General features: G+C 42.9%; 1 protein-coding gene across 2 annotated transcripts in view; it reads left to right on the forward strand.

The window, feature by feature from the left end:
- The first annotated feature begins 15,881 nt into the window (after positions 1 to 15,881).
- The window catches only part of CSTF3 (cleavage stimulation factor subunit 3), a 50,969-nt gene continuing 44,218 nt past the window's right edge, over positions 15,882 to 22,632 (forward strand). The window contains exon 1 of one of the 2 annotated variants that reach the window (XM_013177689.3): positions 15,882 to 16,019. In XM_013177689.3, coding sequence (XP_013033143.1) covers positions 15,969 to 16,019 — 51 coding nt within the window. In that variant the 5' untranslated portion in view covers positions 15,882 to 15,968. Of the gene's footprint in view, positions 16,020 to 16,218; positions 16,427 to 22,632 lie in introns of those variants that run through there. The other variant, XM_048046742.2, reaches the window with a different exon arrangement.

Below are 22,632 nucleotides of genomic sequence, written 5' to 3' on the forward strand. Positions count from 1 at the left end.
ACTCATGTTAGCTCTTCTATCACCTCGTGCATTTGCACAGTCTGCTCTCTCATCAAAAGCAGCATTCCAACTCCATTTTTCTCTCTCTGTTAAGCTATTTCTGTTTTATTTTGCTGTAGATCAGTCTCCAGAAGAGCACTGATACAAGACAGAAAACAACATTACTTGCTAGAGGCAGACGTGATCCCAACAGACACAGCATAAATTTTCCTCCAAGTTCCACCACTGTACTGTACAGTATTACTGACTTGCCACGTTCCCGCTATTCTGGTCCTGGGAAAACTCACAGAGAAGCTGCCAAACTACCATGATACAGTGATGTGGACAAATGTCCCAGCTAGTTTCCATGCATGCTGCTTTGCTATATTGTAAAATATAAATATCCTTTTATTGTAACAGGATTATTTATGAAAGTCATTGACTTGTCATCTAATCCAGAATCGTTTACTAAAAGTAAAGTACTTTGTCCTTCATCGTTCCGTGGACAAGCAACAATTGGTCTATGCTCAGACCTGGAAGAAATCACAGCCTGAGAAGAGTCAGAGCAATTTAAGATTGCACTGGTGGGAATGCCCAGCCCACTGTTGTACTGTATCTTCCTTGAGACCATTCGTCAGCATCTTGGGCTGTAAAAACTTCTATGGGAGCAGACAAGACTTCTCTAGAGATTCCCGATCTCACGACAGATGTTTTGCCACAAACTAAAGGGTGGCTCTAAATTGGGAAATAACACTCTTTGCCTTTGTATAGCAACTTTTTTCTAAGCCTGCAAACAATTTTGCAAATACACACCCATGTATTTTAGTAGACAGAATTTGTCAGAGAAGCACAGGGTAGAGAAATCCAGTCCTGTCCTACTTGTGTCAATGTGAACTTGATCGCTAGTCTTTTGAAACCAATGGAGAAGTCCCAAGTGTCCACTACAGCCCTGTAAAAAGACTACTTACAAGTAAATTATTAGCCTTGATTTAGGGAGACTGCAAATAAGATTAGTAAATCAGTGCCTATTCTCTTCGGTTTCTCATCCTACACTCAGTCACTTCAGCACAACTGTCTTCCTGTAGTGAAATACATGATAGGACTAATATTTGTCATACACAGTTTCTTGTTTTACCTCCCCCAGAGGAAGGTAATGTTAATACCTGTTGCACTTGGGAGAGAAAGCAGTTTTCTGTTAGTTCTTCATTACTGTGAGACTTAATTCCAGCAGCAAGCAGCAGCCCCCCTTGTTGTCAAGTGACTGTAAGTGATATGCAGTAAGGGATACACAGAGCATTAGCAGTGGTCTGTATCCAGCATGCATTACTGCAGCAAAAGATATTACACCAAAGATTAACCTAAGCTGTACAACTTCATGTATTAGCACGGCCCTGGGGCCTGCAACTCTGTTAAGAGCCATGAGACAGAACACCCAGGATATATATTCGCTCGTTACGCTTTCTCAGGGAAAGAAGTATCATCGATTGCATGAGCTAACCCTCCCCACGAAAACCCTTTCAGTTTCCTCACCATGACACAGCTCACCAGATAGCTACTACATACCTCACTCCCAGCAGCTGACTGGTATAGCACCCGCTCTATATGTACACACACGATCGCTGAATCCTTCCTGAAACCTATCACGTAGCGGCCATGTGGTGCTCTTGAGTGCTCTGCTGCCCAGCCCAGCCCAGCCTCCACACAGCAAGCAGCAAATCCCTGCAAAAGACCTAGCACAGACAGAAGATTCTTCTGAAAGAAGGAAGGCTTGGTCACTTGCAAAGTGGGGCAGAGGAATCTTCAAATTCTTAAAGTGTAATCGCATAGGTATCTAGCATTTAGAACTATTATCCCCCCCCCCCACAATTTTTCCACTGAAGCTCTCTCATCTTTCCTCTTCAGCATTTGTATCCAATTCTATTTCTAGTTTTGTGTGTAGGGTTTTAATCATCATCTACTTTGGGGCATTAAACGATTCTGAATCATCCCACCTTCTGGGAGATTAGTAAATCCAGTGATTACCAACAAAAATGCTGCTGAATGCCCATTAACCATGTTAATTATTCAATTAAAAAACATGCTGGAGTCATCAGCAGGATATGTCCATTTAATGGTTGAATAGAAGAAAAAAGTCTTTCAAAATCACTCTAAAGCAATTATTTTAAAATTTGTTTTTCAGAGCTAATCTTTCTCCTGTATCCACATCCTGGGTACAGTAAGACCTGTGCATGGAAGTCAGTGGATGTAACAGCCTCTGACGAAATCGCTCAGTAGATGTGGAGGCTTGCCTTGGACACCCCAGCTAAACCCATGCCCTCTTACGTACCCCCTCCTCCATTTTTTCTCCTTTCTGCATGTGTTTTGAGCAGAATACATTTTGTTTCTACCTACCCTTTTTAGACACAGGGATGCTGCCATGTGTTATTATACTAACACTTCTTGTTCCAGTATTTTAAACAAACAGTTATGATCAGGAAGAAAATTTTTCATTTAATCAAGCTGAGAACCATCAGGAATTCAGAGTCTTTAGAACTATTTCTCGTCTTTCTAGCGCTTCTGTGCTTCAGCCTTTATTTTCCTTCCATTTTTTAATCCTCCCTTTGCAGTCAGAGTGCCTACATGTTTGCTTGCCATCTGACTACAGTCTCTAATGAGTTGGCTGACTAAGCTGCTGGGGGAACTGGGCAGCAGGTGGGAGACTAGTTTGGGAAGGAGCCCTTTCCCAACAGGTACTAGAACCAGCCAACACACTCATTGAAATACACTTCCACCCAGGTCTTTCAAGCTGGTCTTAAACCTCATATATGCCCTAATTACTTCATTACCACGGCAAATTAAACTACTCCAAAATACCTCCAAATCCTACTAACAAAAACCTGAGTGCATTTCAAAGGAACCTTTAATTTCTGGGAACCATTTGCGGCAACTGTGGAACCTAGGGTGGAAAGTGTTAGGCAACACGCAGTGGTTTGCAAAGCAAGTAATTTTGACATTAGGTACCTCAACAAGCACCACTATGTGGAGATGTCGCATTACCTGTCTGAGGCTGACATTCTCCAAACATTTAGCCACTATAAAGAAAGGTGCGATAGAACACAGGATCTGAGCAGAAAATACATCTGGAGGCACAGCCTGTATAGGCAACGACCTGCAAAGCTTCCCCACCTTTTACACCTTCAGAAGGATTTTCAGGAGGACTTGCAAATGGAAGCCACCGTAGAACAGTGTTTACACATACCCCACTTTAAGGAAGGAAAAAAAAACCCTTTCTGATCCTATCCAAGATAACAGATGGCATATGCAGGAAGCCTGTCAGTTCGGCGTGCCGTGTAATTCCAGTTACACTCTGTCCATCTCACCAGCAAGAGCAACATGACTGTTCAAGTACAAAATGGACTCTGGAGGACACAGCAGATAAATTGCAGTCAGCTGTTCATGATGCAAACAAAACAGGTATTGTTAAAGGGGCCTGTCATACATACTTGCATGCATATTTTTATACATAGAGATACATGCACGCACGCTTTAAAATACAAAACAAGGGTGAATATATAAGCTTCAGACTTTCTATTTTCATGTGCATTAACATCTGCTGTACAGACGCAAAAAGATGTAAAGGTTAGACAAACAACTATATGCTACTTATGACTTAATATGAAGGAACTGTGTCTGCTGCCTGTCTCTGGAGACTGCTCTTTCATTTGGGGCTATGTGAAAATGTTTCTGCTTCCCAGCTATTTCTAGCCAAAAGTACAAGATGTTACTTCAGCAGACTACTTCAACTCTCACAAACACATTTGTTTAGAACAACACAATCGTATCTTTCATTGGGTCACTCGGTGCTTCCGTGAGGCTAACGAGGACAAAACACTGCTCCATGGAGAAATTTCTCCGTACAAGATGGATAAATCACTCCTCCCGGTCCAACGTGGTAATGGCTCTGCTCAACTTTCAGCATCAGACTTCACAGGTGAGAAGACTACCATTTGATAAAGCCACCCACCCAGCAGCTTCTTGCTGGCTCAGGTCAGCTGATGAGCTGCACTTCCATTCTCTCCTCCACCCAAAGCAGATAACGCAGGGCACAAAAGTAAAGCGAAATGCAAATATATATATATATTATATATATATACACACACATATATATATATAAAAGTAAAGCATTCTTTTACACACTATTTCTATCCCCATTTTCTCTTCTCAGACATTTAGGGTCTTCAACTAAAAAGAAATAAATAAAAAAGAGCAATTCTCAATCCAGCACCACCGTGCACGTTGATGCGCGACACACCCCGGTGACTTGCTTTTATGGGAGACACAGAGCAGTCCGTGTGCTGTCTCAGTAACAACTCCTACACTAGGATAACCTGAGGTAATTAGGGCACAAATTAATGAGTACCATGGCACGTAGTCTGTAGTCCTAAAGCTACTTTAGCAGTGTCTGGGATGTGGCTCTTTACTTGTTCCCCTGACATTTACAAAAAGAAGGCAGAGCAGACTGTCACCCAGGACATGTGCCACTGCCTGGCTCGCGCTGCTTCGCACAGCTCTGGGGTTTGCACATTATACCACAGAAATGACCCGAGTATGTGTACTGGGTTTGGGTTGATTCGTCATCTCCATTTCTTTTTTTACCCTGTCTGAACTCATATTATTAAATCAAGTGTTGTGTAAGAAAGATACACACAAAACAAAAAGGCCCAAAAAATCTCATGAGCCATTAGGAAGAATAGGGAAAGTCTTGAAAGGAAAATAAATATCCCAGCTCAGTATCTACTAAACTAGTAAAGTTTTACAGCTCTCAAACCACATTCTGGATTTGACAGCTGAATTGCCAAAGGAACTAGCGGAGAGTAAAGAACTGGTGAGCCGCAAGCATACCACCAGCAGCACACAGACAGCAATGAAAAAGGCAGGCAGGGCAAATGCTTTATGAATACCAGAAATGGATGTGCCAGGATTCTCAAAAGCTGGTAGGGAAAGTTTAAAAAGTAAGTGGAGACACAAGCTAATATACCTTCCGGTGCTTTTACCTTTCTGCTCTTTGTAAGTGGAACCTTGTTTAGAAAAGCTGTTTATTTCTCCCCCAAGTCAAACTGCCTAGACATGCCACACCAGTCTGGACTGACTGCTTTTATTCTATTTTTTTTTTTTTTCTGGTCTGGAAACAGTCCGAGGATGTAGGCCAGACATCCAGTTCAATAACCATTTTATGATTTATTTTTTCCAAAAGAATGTTAGATAGCCAGTTCCCAAAAAGATTTGAAGGGCCAATGGTTGTCAAAAATATGAAGTCCTCTGGAACAACTGCAGCACCTCTTTACATTTTTATGCTAAGTCTTTGGGACAAGAAGATGTTATTCTTGCAGATCAGAGAAAAACACAACAGTCCATAAGATCTGATAGACCTGAAGTGCAGGAAAGTGTTGCCCTCAAAACAAGACGGCTACTTTGAATCTACAATAACACCCTTTCGCAGCTGAAGTGCCACAAATTAAAAGCAACTCCTTAGAGCAGTCCACTAGTAAGATCTTTGCAAGTTTTACAGCTGACTTCTCTGTGATCAGAATTTAATCCAAAGATAAGAACAAGCACAGTAGGTCTGGACTTATTCCTCCTTTATTAACATCTATCCAAGCATGGCTACTTTGATAGTATTTTTCAAATTACACTACAATTTTAAGAAGCATTCAGCACTCTTTAATTACAGATGGATTTGACTAAGTTTCAGGCATGGTCCAAAAGTATCTACATTTTGAAGGAGGAAGAACAAGCAGTTCCTTCCTTACAAGAAGACAGGCTTTGACATGCTGAAGATCACAGCTTTGTATCTTACAGTTTATTTACAAAATTGGCTAAAGAGAGAAAGTAAGGAAGAGCTACTACTCTTTCCTACACTACTAACTGTGCAAACTGATGATCCTCCCTTGAGCACTTGCTACCTGCCCTAGCCTATGGCAGGTTTCATTCTTATGTGTTTTGACACTGCACTATAGATATTATTTCAGACATTTTCTGTACGTTTGCGCTCCCCAGAGAACTACACGCACGGCCAACAAGTTAGAACTCCTTTTCACCCCCAGTAAGAAATCTGGGCACCTCCTACAAAGGCTATCCTACAGTTATTTACAGGTACTGACCACAGAAAAGTAACACAAACCTTCCTCTGAATTTTATCATTCTACAAGTATGTGAAGTATTTCCTCATCTTTCTGTTTTCATAACATAATTGGAAAATGTATTTACTCTCAATCTTTTAGAAACAAAATAATTGCTTTAACGGAGCCCTACATATCCAGATAATCATTTCTGAATTCAGAAAAAGTATTATTCCTAAAATAAAAAATTGTTTCTCTCAAACGTGTGTTTCATTCCTCATTCTGACATTATTGTAATTTCTTAGTCATTTGTTGTTCCCTGTCACTCAGATGTTTTACTGAAATAGATGGCAATGCTACCAGAAAGCTTTATCAAATATCTCTGAGAAACATGCTATCACCTTAGATGTAAGCAACTTATGTCTCACGTTTGGTAACAGTTCAGTTTATTTTCTAGAACCCTATGTCCAACAACCAAGCTACGAGAAGAATGTATAAGCAAATGCTCTGAGCATACAGAAACAATAGCACCAGCCCAAATAGCTCCTAACGCCTGTTTGAAATAATACTTTTAATATTATTAAATATAATATTATTAAATATTTTAAACAGGTCTTTTAACAAATAGATTTCCTAATCAAGGACTGAACTTGCCTTTTCACCCAACAACCTCATAACTGGGTTTTATAAATGCCTCTTTCTTTCTTTTTTTTTTTTTTTAATGTTGTTACTGTGATGTGCTATATGGCCTCCTTTTTAATACAAGTTAGATCCAAAAAAACAGAATAAATGAAGTACATTCAACCGAGTTAATAGGAGAGGGATAAAACCAGCTCTAACAACTCTTAACCCATGGTTTTCTTCTGCGAACTTTGAAGAGATGAGTAAATATGTTTTCAAAATGTATCAGATTCTAAGGGTCATTTCTGACTATACCAACTATACTTAAAACAGTGACATTTTTCCTCGTTAACTCTTGGTATTAACTTACATTTCTCACCGAGTTCTCACTTTTCTGGTGCATGCAGCAGCATTTTCCCCTACAGGCTTGAATATGTTTGGAAAAGAAAAGGTATGCAATGATTTGGTAAATAGCTTTGGCATAGTTCTTTAACACTGGTAACTAGCACGAAGAGCTAGCTTCTGCAAGAAAAACGTGGAAGAGATCAATAATTTATAAACCTACGAATTCACAAAGTAAACTTGAAAAGGAAGATAGCAAAAAGAAGGAAGAGGAGTCATTATGAAAAACAGCAAGTAATAGTAATGAAAGGGTATTATAAGAATGAGTCATACAGGAAAGAAAGAAACAAAAAGCCAAGTCAAGGATAAAGATATAGCTGGGAAAAAAAAACACAGCACACTGAGCTAGACAACATACGCAATGCATTAAACCTTTCAACTACTCTAACACAACCAGCCAAACCTGCTGTCTTTCAGCTTTTCTCAAGATGATTACATCCTTTGATGAGCAAATGACTTACTAGACACTATTAAGTGTGCCATCCTTCAGTCTATCACATGTGCACAGTCATCAGCATATCATACTCCCCAAACATTTGTCTTCATTATGCGAACCACAAAGTGAGCTATGCCGTGCTTTTCAGCAGGACTAATACATCCTTCCATTGCTGATAACTTCTATGCTGCTGCACCAGCATGGAAATTATCACCAGCACGTAGACAAGCAGAGCTGCTTGCTTCTCTGTTCTGAGAAAGACAAGACCATAGCACGTGTGTTATTTCTAACTTGCACCTGAAAGGAGGTAAGCAATAACTTCTCTGTTAATGTGGGGGAACATGGGACAAAGGAGGGCCTTGAAATTAATTTCTCAGCAACAACGAAGTCAACGCGGGGGAGGTCATTGTGTGACATACAAATGGATTCTGCTCTCCCTAACTACTAGGATAGAGACCTGTTGCTCTTTAGGCATTCGACGCTTCTGCTAGGAGATAGCAATGGGAGCTTCAGAAGCTGTTTTAGAGCTGAAGTACAGGAAGATTAGCAGCAGCTTTGCGGGACTTTGTGACGCAGACCCATGGACCAAAACTGGTTCTGTTCTGCTAGACCAGTGACTCCTACACAGGCCACTTAACACCTAGCAACATGAGCACATATTGCAGAAAGTATATTTTGAGAAAATATATTCAACCCACAGGCAGTTCAGAGCTTTTTATATGTATGTAGCTCTGTGAGAGGGTCCCGTGGTACTTTTAGCATCCCAACAATAGACCAGAGGCTGCTTTCTATCATCCTGTGACAACAATGATTCCTAAATGGCTGCAGATCCACTAGCAATGTTTGGAATTGGGAAAGCTACAGTTGTTGCAACGAGCACTTGGATTTTCAAGGTAATTAGCACTGACAATATTCCTGACACTATCATGGTTGTGTGGATTGCATTCCCAAACCATGCTGGGATACATACATCCTTCCATGCTCTTAATTTCTAACAAAACACAGAAATGAAAAGGAAAGTCGTGGTATTCATTCACTTCAGGTCTAGCTTGCACTGAGATTTCCTGCAGTGGAATGGATGTATGCTGCTGATACACAGCAGCTATTGTTCTGTTGCTTAAGGAACACAACCAGGACAAACGACTGCAAGAAGGGCAGCAACGGAAAGACTGAACAATGAGAAATAAAGGCAGATCACTCCCAGTTAGGGAGCAAACAAATAATAATCCATGACGCACTTGATGTTGTATTAAATCATTGCAGGATCATTACATTTGGGGTAACAGCACAGGATAAAAACTGCTTCCAGTAGTTCATCACCGAGGGTTGGAAGTGCCTCACCGTATTGCAATAGCAACTCTCCAGAAGTATTTGATAATATATACCTTAATCGGGGAGGAATTCCTCCCCCAGGAATTGTCCCCAGACAGTCTCTGGAAAATTACTGCTTGGAACAAGAGCTAATATGTAAATATGACTTCTGTAGGACATTCCCTTTTCCACCTCATTGTCTTCAGTATACTAATGAAATAAAACGACATTTTCAGAGTACACACATATCTACTCGTTATTTAAAAACTGTCAGAATAACACGAGGAAAAAAAAAATAAAAAATGCATAAGTGTAACATGAATGAACTGTAATGCAAGATTCGTTCTAACAGAATCAATATGTAATTAGAGCTGCTTAGAAGAGGCAATGCTTCTCAGATTGTTGACCATAAGGATATTTTTCCTATACTTATGTTGAGACATTTCTTTTAACTAAGATTCCAAAGTGCAGTGTTATGCTATTTTAGAAAGAAAAAAAGCAAATTCTACTTTAGCATGTGGTGGCTGAGCAGAAGTGTCATGGCAGGTTCAAAAGCAGTAACTTCACTGCTAACTACAAGTCTAGCTAATTAAGAAAATTTAAAAGCACCTCCTTTCCTTTGTGTACCTTTTAATTCACTGAAAAATAGCGCACATCTAACACTTGAAATCACCTTATTTATTAGAGAACACAGCTTTGCTAACACAAAGCCTGACTTCTTATGAAAGGGAACCCTGGCACTGTCAGCTTACATGAAGTGCAGATTTAACTGTCTGCCTGTGTGATCTAATCACCATGGTACCCAAACGCTTTATAGCTAAATACAAAAACATAAACCTTAACTCAAAGGGCATGCGATCTGCCAAAGTAAATTTACACAGGGATGAACTCAAAGAGAGCTGTTATCCAAAGTGCAGCATGCAAGTCTAAATCTGGCCTAGGTAACATCACCGGTATGAGGCAGCTTGCGCAGGAGTCAGAAACTGGTTATTTCTTCAAAATAACCTTTGATAGCTATGAACTTTGACAGTAGCTGCATTAGAGACAGAAGCGTAGCTTAAGCTAGGACACAGTACAGTCACAGTAGGCTTTGCAGGTGGACTGAAGCAGGGAATATTTTGTGGATCAAGTTGTCCAGCCCACGCCACAAACGTGGAGAGGGGCTGACTGCTATTCTAGCACCAGCAAGGGACTGGTATTTAGGGTTCATGAACCAAGTCTGCCTAAAATAAAGAGATTGAAACAACCCAGAACTTTGGTTTCCTTTACATTGCGTCTACGCTTCTGAGAATTTGTGATATAGCTGGATCACAAAATCAAGTTTTGTTTCATAATACAAGGAAACAAACTTAGAAGAAAGATTGATTGAGTCTTATGTAAAGCCCTGTTTCCTGGAGCTGGGCTTTCAAGTAAAACACCAAATACTACAGTCACATAGCAACCTCCCCACCCCCGGCACAGGTGGACCGCCTGCCCAGTTCCACCTTTCCTGTTTCTCTAGGCTGTACAAACATAGCACTTGAATAGGTAGGATTTATGTCAGCAGGGTGAGCTTCTGAGCTTGTGGACAGCTTGTATTTAAGAAAACAAGAGTTCTACCCAAAACAGCCTGAGGTGGAAACCTGTGATATTCTGTGTTTATGTATTCCAATGTATTATGAAAATGAATAGCATGTAATGTCTTATAAACTTACTTTTACACCCTCACCTTATGAAGAGGGGATTATTAAGCTAAGTAGAAAGCATCTAAGTACAAGCAACACTATGCCTAAACAATTTTTGTGATTAATGACTAGCATTTTTGAAGCATTCCACTATTATTTCTAATAATCACAATGAACACTAAATTTTGTATCACCGCTCATCAGTCAGAAATTACTGCAACCCACCCTATGCTTTTAAAAGGCTCCCGGTATGCTTTTACGCCCAGAACAAAGATGCACCAGAAAGCCAAGGCGGAAGGCCGGTCTGCAGAAGCGTGCAGTGCCAACCACAAACAAGCACGCTCTGCCCCACCTCGCTTTGTTCTCCTCCTCGCTTGTTGGATGACAACTGCTGTGCTGAACCCTGGGAAGTCCCCTCTCCTTTCCGATCATCCTTTGAAGCCTGGGTTTTCCTTCCATGTGCTTCTGCTTTCTACCTGATTATTGCTTTGAGTACGAATACCCTTACAAGCAGGATGTACATCACTTTCTAAACCGAGGCAGAGCTAAGCGCTTCCCAGTGGCTCACTGCTGCGAGCTGTGACTCACGGGGCGATTCATAGAAAGCGGCTCCTGCTGTCAGACAGGACCAAGGCCCCGCAGCCCCGCCAGGAGAGGACCCGGAGGAGCCCCCGGGGCTGCCGAGCCCCCCGGCGCGGCTCTCGGCCGCCCCCTCCCGGGGCAGCCCCGGCTGCGGCCGGCCCGGAGCGCGCCCCCAGCGCCAGCGGGACGCGGGGTGCCGAGGCCCCATCTCCGGGAGGGCGGCCGGCAGCTGCTGGCAGCACGTCTCAGCTCCTGGCAGCACGCATCCCGACGGATCCACCAGGAGACGGGCGCCCGGTGCTGAGCGCCGACACCGCTCCGGCGAGCGGCGGCACAGGAACAGCCGCTTCCCCCGGGAGACCTGCCCAGATCCCGGAATAACAACTGAACGAGGCCCGAGGAAAGCTGTTCGGCCTAAATGTGGGTTGGCTGTCCTTCGCTCGGAAAGCTGAAATGCTGCTTAGGAAAAAAAAAAAAAACACTAGGCGATGTTGTGCTACATAAATGACAGGCAGTTCAAGCAAGGGAACTGGTGGGGGGCAGACTGGGATTCAGTCCCCGCCTTTAACATTTCACTACACTATAACATGCATTACTGCAACTATGTAGGCTGCTACAATTACTTTGTACTATTCACCCTAACCATTCACTTGTCCGTGTTTGTTTTCTGCTTATTCACTACATTTCTAAATCGGTTTCTCTCCCTTTAACTAATTTCAAAACCTGACAGACTTCTCTCCTCTCCCCGAAAGAAACTGATTACATTATATCCTCATCGTTTACCACTGCATGTCCTCGATGCCCTTCTTCTTAGCTTCCTGACACTGTCATCGTGAAGCGCGATTCCCAAGGTGAGAGGAGTCCTGTACCTTCACATGCTGGGACCGCTTGCATCTCCGTACCCATAGCCTAGATGCTCTGCAGGACACACCACCACCTCCGCGCGCTCTCCTTATGGAAAGCCTCTACCTGTATGACAAGCACCGGCGCCTCAGTCACTGGTAGCTGGAACAAGGCACACGTACTGTGTCTCCTACCGTGGCTTTCTTGCCGAGATGGCCTACAGTAATCAAACGGAGAAGATGACAGCGGAAGGCATGAGTTGGAGAAAAGGCACAGCTGGAACAAAATAAGACATCTCCCCCAATTACTGACGGTAAAAGACCACTACCATCTCTGGCAACACAGAGGCCGCAACAGATCCCACACCTTTCCAACATGGTAAAGTTTTCCGTATTCCAAACCCAACAGTGCCCGTATCAGAGTTTAACGTAATGAACGTGCAGCTCACTACTCCAGACTACTTCTGGATTTGTATCTCATGGATTTAGAGCAAAGGAAGCATCGTGGCTCTTTATAGTGAGTGGCTGTGCCACACCTGACATGGGGATCAGGGAGAGAAAATAACCACAACGTTTTATTTCAGAGAATACTACTCAAGCACCAGATCTGATGCCACTGCTCCTGCCAGTCCCACACTGGTGAAAGTAATTTCATACACTGACATTCTTGTCAGCTGAAAGGTCCCTATAGGATACCATTTGCAGCTGAGCACTGTTGCGTTCTCCTCACTGCCCCATCCCCATTGCTGCTTCCTTCTCTCTTCACTACAAGCTCCAGCAGTACCAGTACAGACTGAAAAAAAAAAGAAAAAAAAAGATTAAAGCATATTAGCTTGGGTTCTGCTTCCTTCCTCATCTTTGTAGTTGATGTAGCCAATTAGTGGGACACGCCTCACTCTAGAACAGTGGATGTCAAACAGGGAGCAAAACCAGTTTGGCAGAAACATGAATTTCATTCATAATTACGGCCTGTGGAAATACGTATTTAGACTACCTTCTTTAGTCCACAGAATCCCCATGGTGCTGTCAAACACAAAAGCTGAAAGACAGATTATGGGCTCTGCAAGGCACTCACCTCCTGCAGAACTCTCAGTTGATGCAACAGCAGGGCCCACCACCACCCCACAGCAAGACAGGGGCTCTCAGTTTTCAGCTCAACGTGCTCTCCCCTGTACCTATGCTGAAATCCATCCTAGAGAAGGGGGTGATAGAGCCCACAGCCTCCAATGATATGACGGAGTAGTGAGGACAATCCCCTCTGTGTCCAGGCAGCTTAAGATTGAGCATTAATACACAAAAATCAACGGGGCAGTTCAAATCTCAGAACTGCTAGCATTCTCTCTCTACATTTGAGTAAATCCTATCGAAAAAAGTCTCTGAACAATGTTTTTGGTGGTTACAGAGTGATGCTAAAATGGTTGCACAAAACCTGGGATCTCATAACTAGTAATACACAACAATCTGCTGTGGCAGCTGGAATGACTTGGAAGACAGATATGGCAGCTAGTTGATATCCACTGACTGAACGCTGTGAAAGCAGCCTCCTCCCGAACAGGCTCCACTTAATGCCAAGGTCTTGGCCTACCACCCTGTAAAGATCAACATGCATTTGTTTTAAGATCTGATTTTCTTCTTGCTTTTTTCAAGTGACACAATTTGTATCTACTTTTTTTTCCTAGCAAAAACATTTAAGTACTATTGAACTGCTATATATTGCAGGCATCTTCAATTCACGTTCAGTTTCTGATTGTTTTCAATTTGTGATACATAACTTCAGCAACAGCCACTTTCTGAGCAGTAAGATCCACAATAGTTCACTTGTTAACTCACAGCCTGCCATTCAGTTTCATGTCAGTGACTAAACCAAGCATGAATCACTACAGCATAATACATTAGCAACATCCTGTTACTTTCATATCACCAGCGATTTCAGAATTGAAGGGCAGCTTTTCCAAGTAGACAGGCCTGTAATCATGTCTTCACTGCTCCAGTTACATCGGACCAGAAGCCTTGAGCTATTTCACTTGTGATTATGCAGCTTCAAAACAAATGTAAGGAACAGCCACTTTCTAAAATAACATTTGAGCTACACAGGAGTTAGCAACTAAGTATTCATTATAAGCTTAGCCGTAGCATCCCCATTATTTGCTCCAAGACCATCAGTAAGAAAACTCCAAATCAGCCTATCAAACAGGTCAACTAACACAAAACACTATTGTACTCAAGCCAGAAAACTTATGCATGAGACCCAAATTGAAGTTACATTCAGAAGAAAACTAGAATTATGTTCTATGTAAACTCTAAATTTAAGACTAGGAAACATTTTTAAGTTACTTTGAAATATAACTTACAATTTACACACAGTTTTTGTTTTTTTAAGTCATACTGCCTCTTGACTGAATCATACCAGAACACAAACATCTTCATTATTACAAAAACGTGAAAAGTTTCACATGTAACTTCAAATCAAGGCAAGCTATCAGGGCTGAAGTGGTGAGGCATAACTTATCGACAAGAATTTAAACAGTTTTCTTTCTGTAAGCTATTGCTCCTCGTAATTTCCTCCAGCTAATACATTGTGGTGTTAAGAATGCGTATTACAGCTGCATTTCAGGCAAGCTATCACAGCAGCACTTGACAGAAAGGGGGCAGGCACTAGCTGTATTTACAGCAGCTGGGTTTTTGTCAAAGGCCTATTCAGTATGTGGAATTACAGAAATGAAGAGCAACACCAGGTTAAGAGATAAAATATTTATTTGGGGGTAGGAGGGAAATGCTGTAAGAGGTACAAAGAAAAAGCCTAAGTAACATTAGGCATCATTCATTTCACTCTTTAATAACTTGCCCTACTGGATGAGCAAGATGTCACTGATGATATCAACGTCCAAAGCCGCCTTCATCATTTTAAGAAACTGAACAAGGTAATAGAGAAGCACCTAAAATTACAGTAGAAAATCCATATAGGTAAAACAAAGGAGTACCAGAAATCCTAAAAATCTAGGCCAAAATTTCACCAAGGCCACTGAAACAGCTGACATCCTGTAGGCCTAGAATAGCATAGGTATTGGGTGGTAGCAGTTTCACCAGCACTGCTTTAAGTGATGCCTTATAAGGACAGGGTTCCTATATTGGAAATGGAAAAACACATTTTTTTAAGTGAAATCACATTCGTATCTCAAATATTTTCAAAATGGAAGCTGTTGTGACGTGGAAAAACCCATGAAAAACAAGGTAGGCTGCTACCACAAAATCATCATTCTTTAAGAAATCTGAGACCAACACGGCTTATTTATCAGAAGAGATTGATAGGCACACATGGATTTCTCCTATGAAGAACAAGATAAAAAATCTTTGGTACTGATAAGAAAAATTACTCCACAGCCTGGTCAAATAAATGCTAACTCTTTCCCCCACATGCCACCTTTTTTCTTTTTGGTCAGGCTTAGGAGGTAAGTGTTGCTTTCCTTATGTCCTTTTTCCACACAACTGTAGCTTAAAAAGGTAACTTCTGGAAGACGAAGCAGAAAGGAACCCAAAGAGTACTAACATCAACTTATTTAAAGTATTTCTGCATAAATATGAGCATATTATACAAGTTTAAGAACACTTACACTGCTGTTTTGAAGGTAGCTAAGTCAGCTTTCACCCCAGCATCTGCCATGCCTGAGTTTGTTTCCTACAGCTGCCCATTTCTCTGCAGCGGCCGGTTCAACGCCCCTCTCACGGACTGCGATTGCTTTGTACATAAAGTTTAGGAGCTTTAAGAGGAGCTGCCTCCTGCGTCCTCGAGGTCTCCGGCGCTGCTGACCTCTCAGCCTGCCCTTTGCACTTGCCTCCCGCCTTCAGGAGAGCTCTGGTGAGGTGGAAGAGGTGGGCCTACTGGTAGCAGGCATCGTTCAAACGGCAACGCTCCTGAGCGAATGTAGGACTGGGTTAGAGGCTACCGAGCCCCCTGGCAGCTGCTCAGCGTGCCCGGGGCTCTAGCAACGGGGCTCTAGCAACGGGGCTCTAGCAACGGGGCTCCCTCCGCAGCATGGGACGCGGGACAGCACTACACGCCCGAGGCGCAGCCCACACGGCCACGGTATCTCCACAACGGGCCCCAGCATTAGCGGGGAAAGGGAAGGGACCGGGGCTGTGCCGCCAGACTCCCTTGGGACTTGGGACCCGAGACCGCCTCAAGCCACCTCACTCCCCACCTCCCGCCCGCGCACCGCCAGGCAGCGCCCGCCGCCGTTGCCCCTTGCGGGCCGCTCCCAGCACGCCCCGCGCCGCTCCGCCCCCCGCCCCCGCGCAGAGCCGGCCCGCAGGCGCCGCGCCGCCATTTTGTGGGGAGCGCGGCCGGGGCCGGGGCCGTTGGCGCGGCAGGGGGAGCTGCCCGCGGTGGCGGCGCGGGGCGCTTTTTAACGGGGTTTTTAAGCCGCCGAGGGGCTCCGCGCCGCGGCTCTCTTTTAACCCGCCATGTCCGGAGACGGAGGCGCCGGCGACCAGGTGAGCGGGAGGGGGGAGGCCGCGGGCCGCTCCCTGAGGAAGGCCGGGGGGGGGGGGCGGGCAGCGAGCGGGGCGCCCACGGGGCTCGGCGGGCGCTCGGGGTGGGGGAGCGCGGCCCTGCCCTGCTCTTCCTTTCGCCTTGCTCGGTCTGGCCCTGCCCGGCCCTTCCTTCCCGCTGCCCGAGCCCCGGCACCGCGCCCGTCCCCTCAGCGGCTCCCCCATCTTGAGGAACCGCCGCCGTGCCCTCAGCCGGGCCGCGCGGAGGGGAAGGGGAGCACGGAGGGGGGGTGCTCCCGGCGTGGCCCCTCGGTGCAGGGCGGCCCTCCCGGCCTCCTGGGGCTGCTGAGCCGGCCCTAACGCCTCCCCGGGGGCAGCAGGCGCTCCGGGGAGCTGCGCTTCGCTTTGCACGCCTCATTCAGTCGTGGGTAGTGGTCGCGTACGCCAGGGCTTAAACCCGAATAAGCTGTCTGTGCCAACAGGTCTGCAGGGTTTTATAAAGCCAGCGTTTGCCCAACACCTGCGTTTAACGTGAAAGGTTGTGTGCTTCTTGAGAAATACAGCAGAAGTACACCGCGTTTTTGGTCCGGAAGTATTAAAATGTCTTCAAATTAGAAACGAAATATAAAAAACATAATAATAAAACATATGCTTAATAAGAGAACTTTTTTCTTGTGGTACACCATTCTTGCTCTTGGAGAAATAACTGCTGTTTCAATTGGCTTTGGCTTGTTTTGTTGTTCGTTTTTTTTAATATGCTAAAACCACATTTTTGTCACACTTTCTAATTTTCTAGGCAGATGCAGTCAGGATTTTATGTTAGATTTTTAAGTCTAGTGTTAATATGAAGTATTCTCTACTTAGAGGCAGAATTTCGCTAAGTAGCTCTTCTTAAAAGTTAGGGCTGTGTTTAAAATCCATGTTATGCGGGGCAGTGGGGTGGGGGTGAAAGTTACTGGGTAGGGGAGAAGTGATTGATATCCCTACAGCTGCCTGTGGAGCCTACACAAGTTCTTTAAATCAAGTCAATGACCTAGCACTTCTTTTTTCAGAAGCTTTTCTTTGTAGAATTAAGGCTTTTTCCAAAACAGGTTATGCTTCTGTGTATCTGGGCCTGTATCATGAAAGGGTGACATATAAACTCTTTGTAAAGTCACTAGTTTCTTGGGTAGGGAAGGCAAGAATGTAAAATACCCAGTTTCTTTCTCATTAGGAAAACATGCTGTGAATTACCAGCCTGTATGCTCAACATTAGTGAGGTTAGTAAATGTTTGTATGGTCAAGCGAGAGGTTCTTCAGAAAGGTTTACTTCATCACAAAAAGTAAGAACACATTACAGTAAAATGTTGACAGTCCCGATGTGTAATATGCTTCACATTCAAGCTACCCACCACAATATTTTTTTTTGAAGTTGCACTGACAGTTAATTGCATAATTAAACTCAATTAAAGTGGTGTCTTCATTTCTGTAACTTGTAATATATTACTGGGTAACTTACAGAGCAAATGACGCTGACTTAAGGCTTTATTTTCTTTTGCAAGGGAAGACAATATACAAAAGGTTGAACTACTGTCTATATACTAAAATAAAAGCTATTCTGGAAAGTATCATTAGCTTTAATGTTGTGCCATATCACAGAGGGTTTTAGCATTTAAAAAAATGCAAATTATTTGCAGCATATGTAAGTCATCTATTTTAATATATGGCTTGGATTTTTTTAAGTCTGTATTAACTTTCGGCCTTTATCAGGTTTTGATTACTGTTTTCACATTGGGTACAATTCAAATATAAAAAACTTCTACAGGCTTTGTTAAATCTTTTCTTTACACCATGCTCTTTATGAAAGCAGTATTCTGTTTTCCCAGACCTCCAATTTTGTTATGGTCAACTCCTTCCATCAGTTTTCTTCAGTTTCTGCATGTTGCCCTCTACAATATTATTTTTCAAACCCTGGCAGACTTCTGTTTCTTGTTCCTAATATTAAAATAGGACATAATTTAATATTGGTGTCTTGAGCAATACCACCATGAAGGTTCCCCACCCTCCAGCTGCGTTGTGCGGCAGGTGCGTTGGAAGCGTTGATGTGGCTCTAACGGCGGTCGTTACACAGTTACCTGGTCACAGTGTGTCTGTCCAAGAAGGAACAGCAAAGCATTGTGACTGGGGCAGTGGCGCCTTGCTCTTTTCTGCCACGCTGCTGCTGATATATAGCGTAGCCTAGTGCTGCTAGCCAAAGGTCTCTCTGACCTTACATGCACAATGTTCTTAGAGTTTTAATGGTTCCTTTCCGTGGGAAGCTGAAGCTAGACAGAGGTTGAATTGCATCTGGCTTTCTTCTTTCACGTTTCCTCTGCTGCTTGCGTGACCAGGTTCTGAGTTTTCATGTGCCATTATTACTGACAGTCACATACTTTGGTTGGTAGAAGGGGTGACCACAGCTAGCTGTGCACAAGATGTGCACGTTAGAGTGTGTGATGCAGATGCTAAAGACCTTTCACAAACCAGAACTGTTAGCTCTGACTCATTGACGCTCAGGAGCATCTACATCTTGCTTCCTAGATCTTAGGACTTGGAGAGGACTTCCAAAAGCAGGCAGATGAAAAACAAATTGCCATGCTGTCTGCTGCGAGCACGAAGCTGTGGTAGTGCAGGAAAGAACGGAGAGCATGTTGAATGTAGCAAGGGTGGGAGAGTAAAGGTTTTGTAAGGTTAAAGTCTCAGATGGAGATTAGGCTTTATTACACCATGTGCGGTACAGCTGGAACGTGCCTTCTCTGCCTTTAGGTTGAGCTTAGCTAAGCATTGTTAGGCTGCATGGCTGTGTGGTAGAGAAGGAGCCTGAGCTACCAGCTGGAGGCCATCTCCTCCTCGCACTGTTACTGTTGAACAGAGTGGGGTAAAGGAGAGGGGATAGGATGGGACGTGGGAACGTGATTCAGGCACCATTACTGCATGGACCGTTTTGGGAGTCAGAATAGTTTCAATTCTAGTACCGTATGCTATGCTGGACCCAAACTAATTTCTGCAGAACCAGTTGAGTGATACCAGAACTTAAAATCTGTTAGGTCCCTCTTAAACTCATGGCAAGGTCTACATGACGTTTAACCAGCCATAATTTACAGGGTTAGTTTCTAGAATACCAAACACTTTTATCTGTCTATATCGTAGAAATCAACATTTCGTAGACTGAAAGGCAGCATCGGTTGCTGTTTGCTAGAAAATTCCCTCATTTTCCCTGACAAGCTCTTCCCAATCTCTTGCATGTGTCAGGGTTAAAAAGAGTATGCACTTGCAACTATAATTTTTTTACATTTTTTCTGGACCTTTATGTAATGTATCTGGTTTCATTTTGTGTGGTCATTGCTCCAGGTACTCTCAAAGAAGGCCTTAAATGCATTGTGCCCTTTCTGCCTCTTTCTCCCATGACAGAGCAACTTCTCGTATTCATTTAATAAATACAAAGTTGCCAGACATGAATTTTATCTGAAGACTTGAGGCAGTATTTATTTTACCCTTGCAATAGGTTACTTCTCATCTTTTTAAGTCTAGAAACATGCATTTTCCACTTCCTGTACTGGTTTCCGAGCTGTGCCTCAGCCTGCGATGCAGGTTACCTCTTATGAATATGAATCTGCTCCAAGACTGAGCTATGGAAAAAAAGTCTGTGTAGTTTCTGTGATTATAGAAAAGACCTCAAAAGAAGTATATTGTTTTTTTTTTTTGTAGTATTTCCTGTCCCTCTCTACTCCATTCATACCTTGTATCTGTTTGGTACAGTACATTGTGCAAGTCTCTGAATTTGAAGTGCGGTAGTAAATGCTAATGTAAGCAACTTAAGCTTAATATTTTAAAAACAGATGTTGGTGAGCACAGTGCTGAAAGCAAAGGCTTATTTTTGCAGGATTGTGGGAGTTGAGCTTCACAGGAGGAGTCATTTGAAACAACAAAAAAAACTAGGAGCATCGTAGCATATATAGTACATAACTGGCTTTACTATCACTGTTTACAGTTACTGTAGGAACTGGTAGTACATAGAATGAAAACAAGGTTTGATGGCAAAAGACTTTGGACTTGGTGTTGCGGATGTTTTTCCATTTTTTTGCACAATTGTAACCAAGCTCTATATTTAAGCTGCGTTTTCTGGGACAATAAGTTCCAGATACACCAAGAAGCTAAAGTGGAAAATGTCTAAATGCTAACATTTGGGAAATAGTCTCATGAGGAAAGAATGGTAATCCTTATTAATCTAAAACTCTTGGTTTGTACAGAGATACAACTTCATAGAAGTTTACCTGTAAAAGTATCATTTTAAAAATTACTAGATTAATATGCTGCGTTACGTCTGTTAATAGTGACCCAGTCTTAATGGGCAAAGATTCTTCCAAAATTGTGTTCACAGTTGAATTTCCTTAGTGGCCAAGTAGAAGGCAAGGTATTATAAATAGATTCAAGACTTGCCTATGGGAAATACTTTCCATTTTGGTATCATTGTTGTTTGTTGAACTCAGGAAAGACGCCAGTTTCCATGGTTAAACAAGGCAATCTGGAATACGGTGTGGTACTAGAATAACTGCAGCTGGGTGTTTGTTCTGGGTTAAGTAGCTTTTCCTGTCAACAGTGAGTTAAGTTAGTAGGGGGAAGTATGCTTGCTGGACACTAAGTATCTTGCTTTGTTTCCCCCACAGAAACAATCATTAGTACACAGAGAAAGTGCAGGAGGTCCAGTGCTGTGGTGTTTACTGTACTAAAGTACCGGATGTGCAACGAGATAAGAATTAGCAACTTGCTCTTTGCGTGTATAGCCATAACTAAGTGAAGGAAAAGCTTAGGCTAGGCAAATGTGTAATTTAACCGAATTGAGAAATTAACAACGTTTAAGGTGCCTGTTTTTTCACTGCAAAAGCTCCTTTTGTGGAAGCAGGATGCTTTAAGCAATGGGATGCATTATATGGTGTGAGCAGCTGAAAGAGGTGTTTGGCCAGGTATTTTCTGATGGTTTGGAATCATGAAGGTTCACTGTCAGAGGCCTGGGGAAACTCTTAACTGATGCTTTTAGCAGTAAGGTGTAAACCAAGAATTTTTCCTTGAAGGTGAATAAAAAGAACTTGCAGTAAAGACTAAAAGTCAATTCATGTGTTCTTGTTCCCTCTGACATATTTTATGAATTCAGATGTGGCTTTTGTACAATCGACTGATTTTGTTGGAAGAAACATTTTACGCTCTTAGTGTCTGTGAAACTAAGAATCCATTGCCATTTATCTGTGTACAACTAATGAAAGCTGTGAATCAGACTAGATGTTACAAATACAAGTACTGACAGAGAACTTTAAGTGCTAAAATGATTCAGTGACCTTGAGCAGGTTGTTTGTGGGATTGGAGCCCAATTACACGGGAGGTATACTGAACACAGTTATCAAAAGAAAAGGACAAAAAGTACTTTTCCGGTTTGAATGCAACAATTCTTTGCAGCATTTTTATCCAGCCATTAAAGAAAAGTTAGAAGTTAGTATCCAATTTGGTAGTTTTTATGGTAGTTTCTGCCAATCTAACTTGGGACTGAAGTTCTATATTTTTTTGAATTCCGTATTCTTCATCACATCTGATCCTGGTAGCAGGGAGCCGAGCCAGTTAGAAAGTTGATCGCTTTTCCTAATAGGGTTTTTTTTCCTGCTGATTCAACTCCCTGAACTGGCTTGGTACAGAATGAGGCAAGCTCAGGTATGTGCCTTAACCAGAGGAAGGGACTGAAAATGCTTATGTAGGGGCAGGATCATGTCAGTGAACAGCACGCGGTGGGTGAAGTATTTACGGTGTTGGATACTGGCTGTCGTGCAGGTGATACAAATAAAAGTACATACACAAAAGTCATGTGTTCCCAAGCTGTGATTAACAGCAGCTCTAAGCGCAGGGTTAGTTAACATGCAGTTTTCGAGACTGTGATCTTTCTAGTTGTAGTTGAGCAAAGTTAAAAGTCACAGCTCCCTGCTCCCCTTCACTGCATGCTTACATTAGACGTTAGTCCTCAGAGATTTTGGCGTGTCACTGAACGGAGGCATGTACTCACTCACCCAGCTCTGGCAAAGTGGTCCGCACTGGAAAGCCTAAGCGTTGATTTCTCCGGCGTGTTGGGAATGATTAGGCATGAAGGTGAAAGGTAATGAGAACTTGTTTTAGTTGAGATATAACCTGAACACTGGTTTGCCTGCAGT

Source organism: Anser cygnoides, chromosome 5 (genome assembly GCF_040182565.1).
Source record: "Anser cygnoides isolate HZ-2024a breed goose chromosome 5, Taihu_goose_T2T_genome, whole genome shotgun sequence".
Taxonomy (NCBI): domain Eukaryota; kingdom Metazoa; phylum Chordata; class Aves; order Anseriformes; family Anatidae; genus Anser; species Anser cygnoides.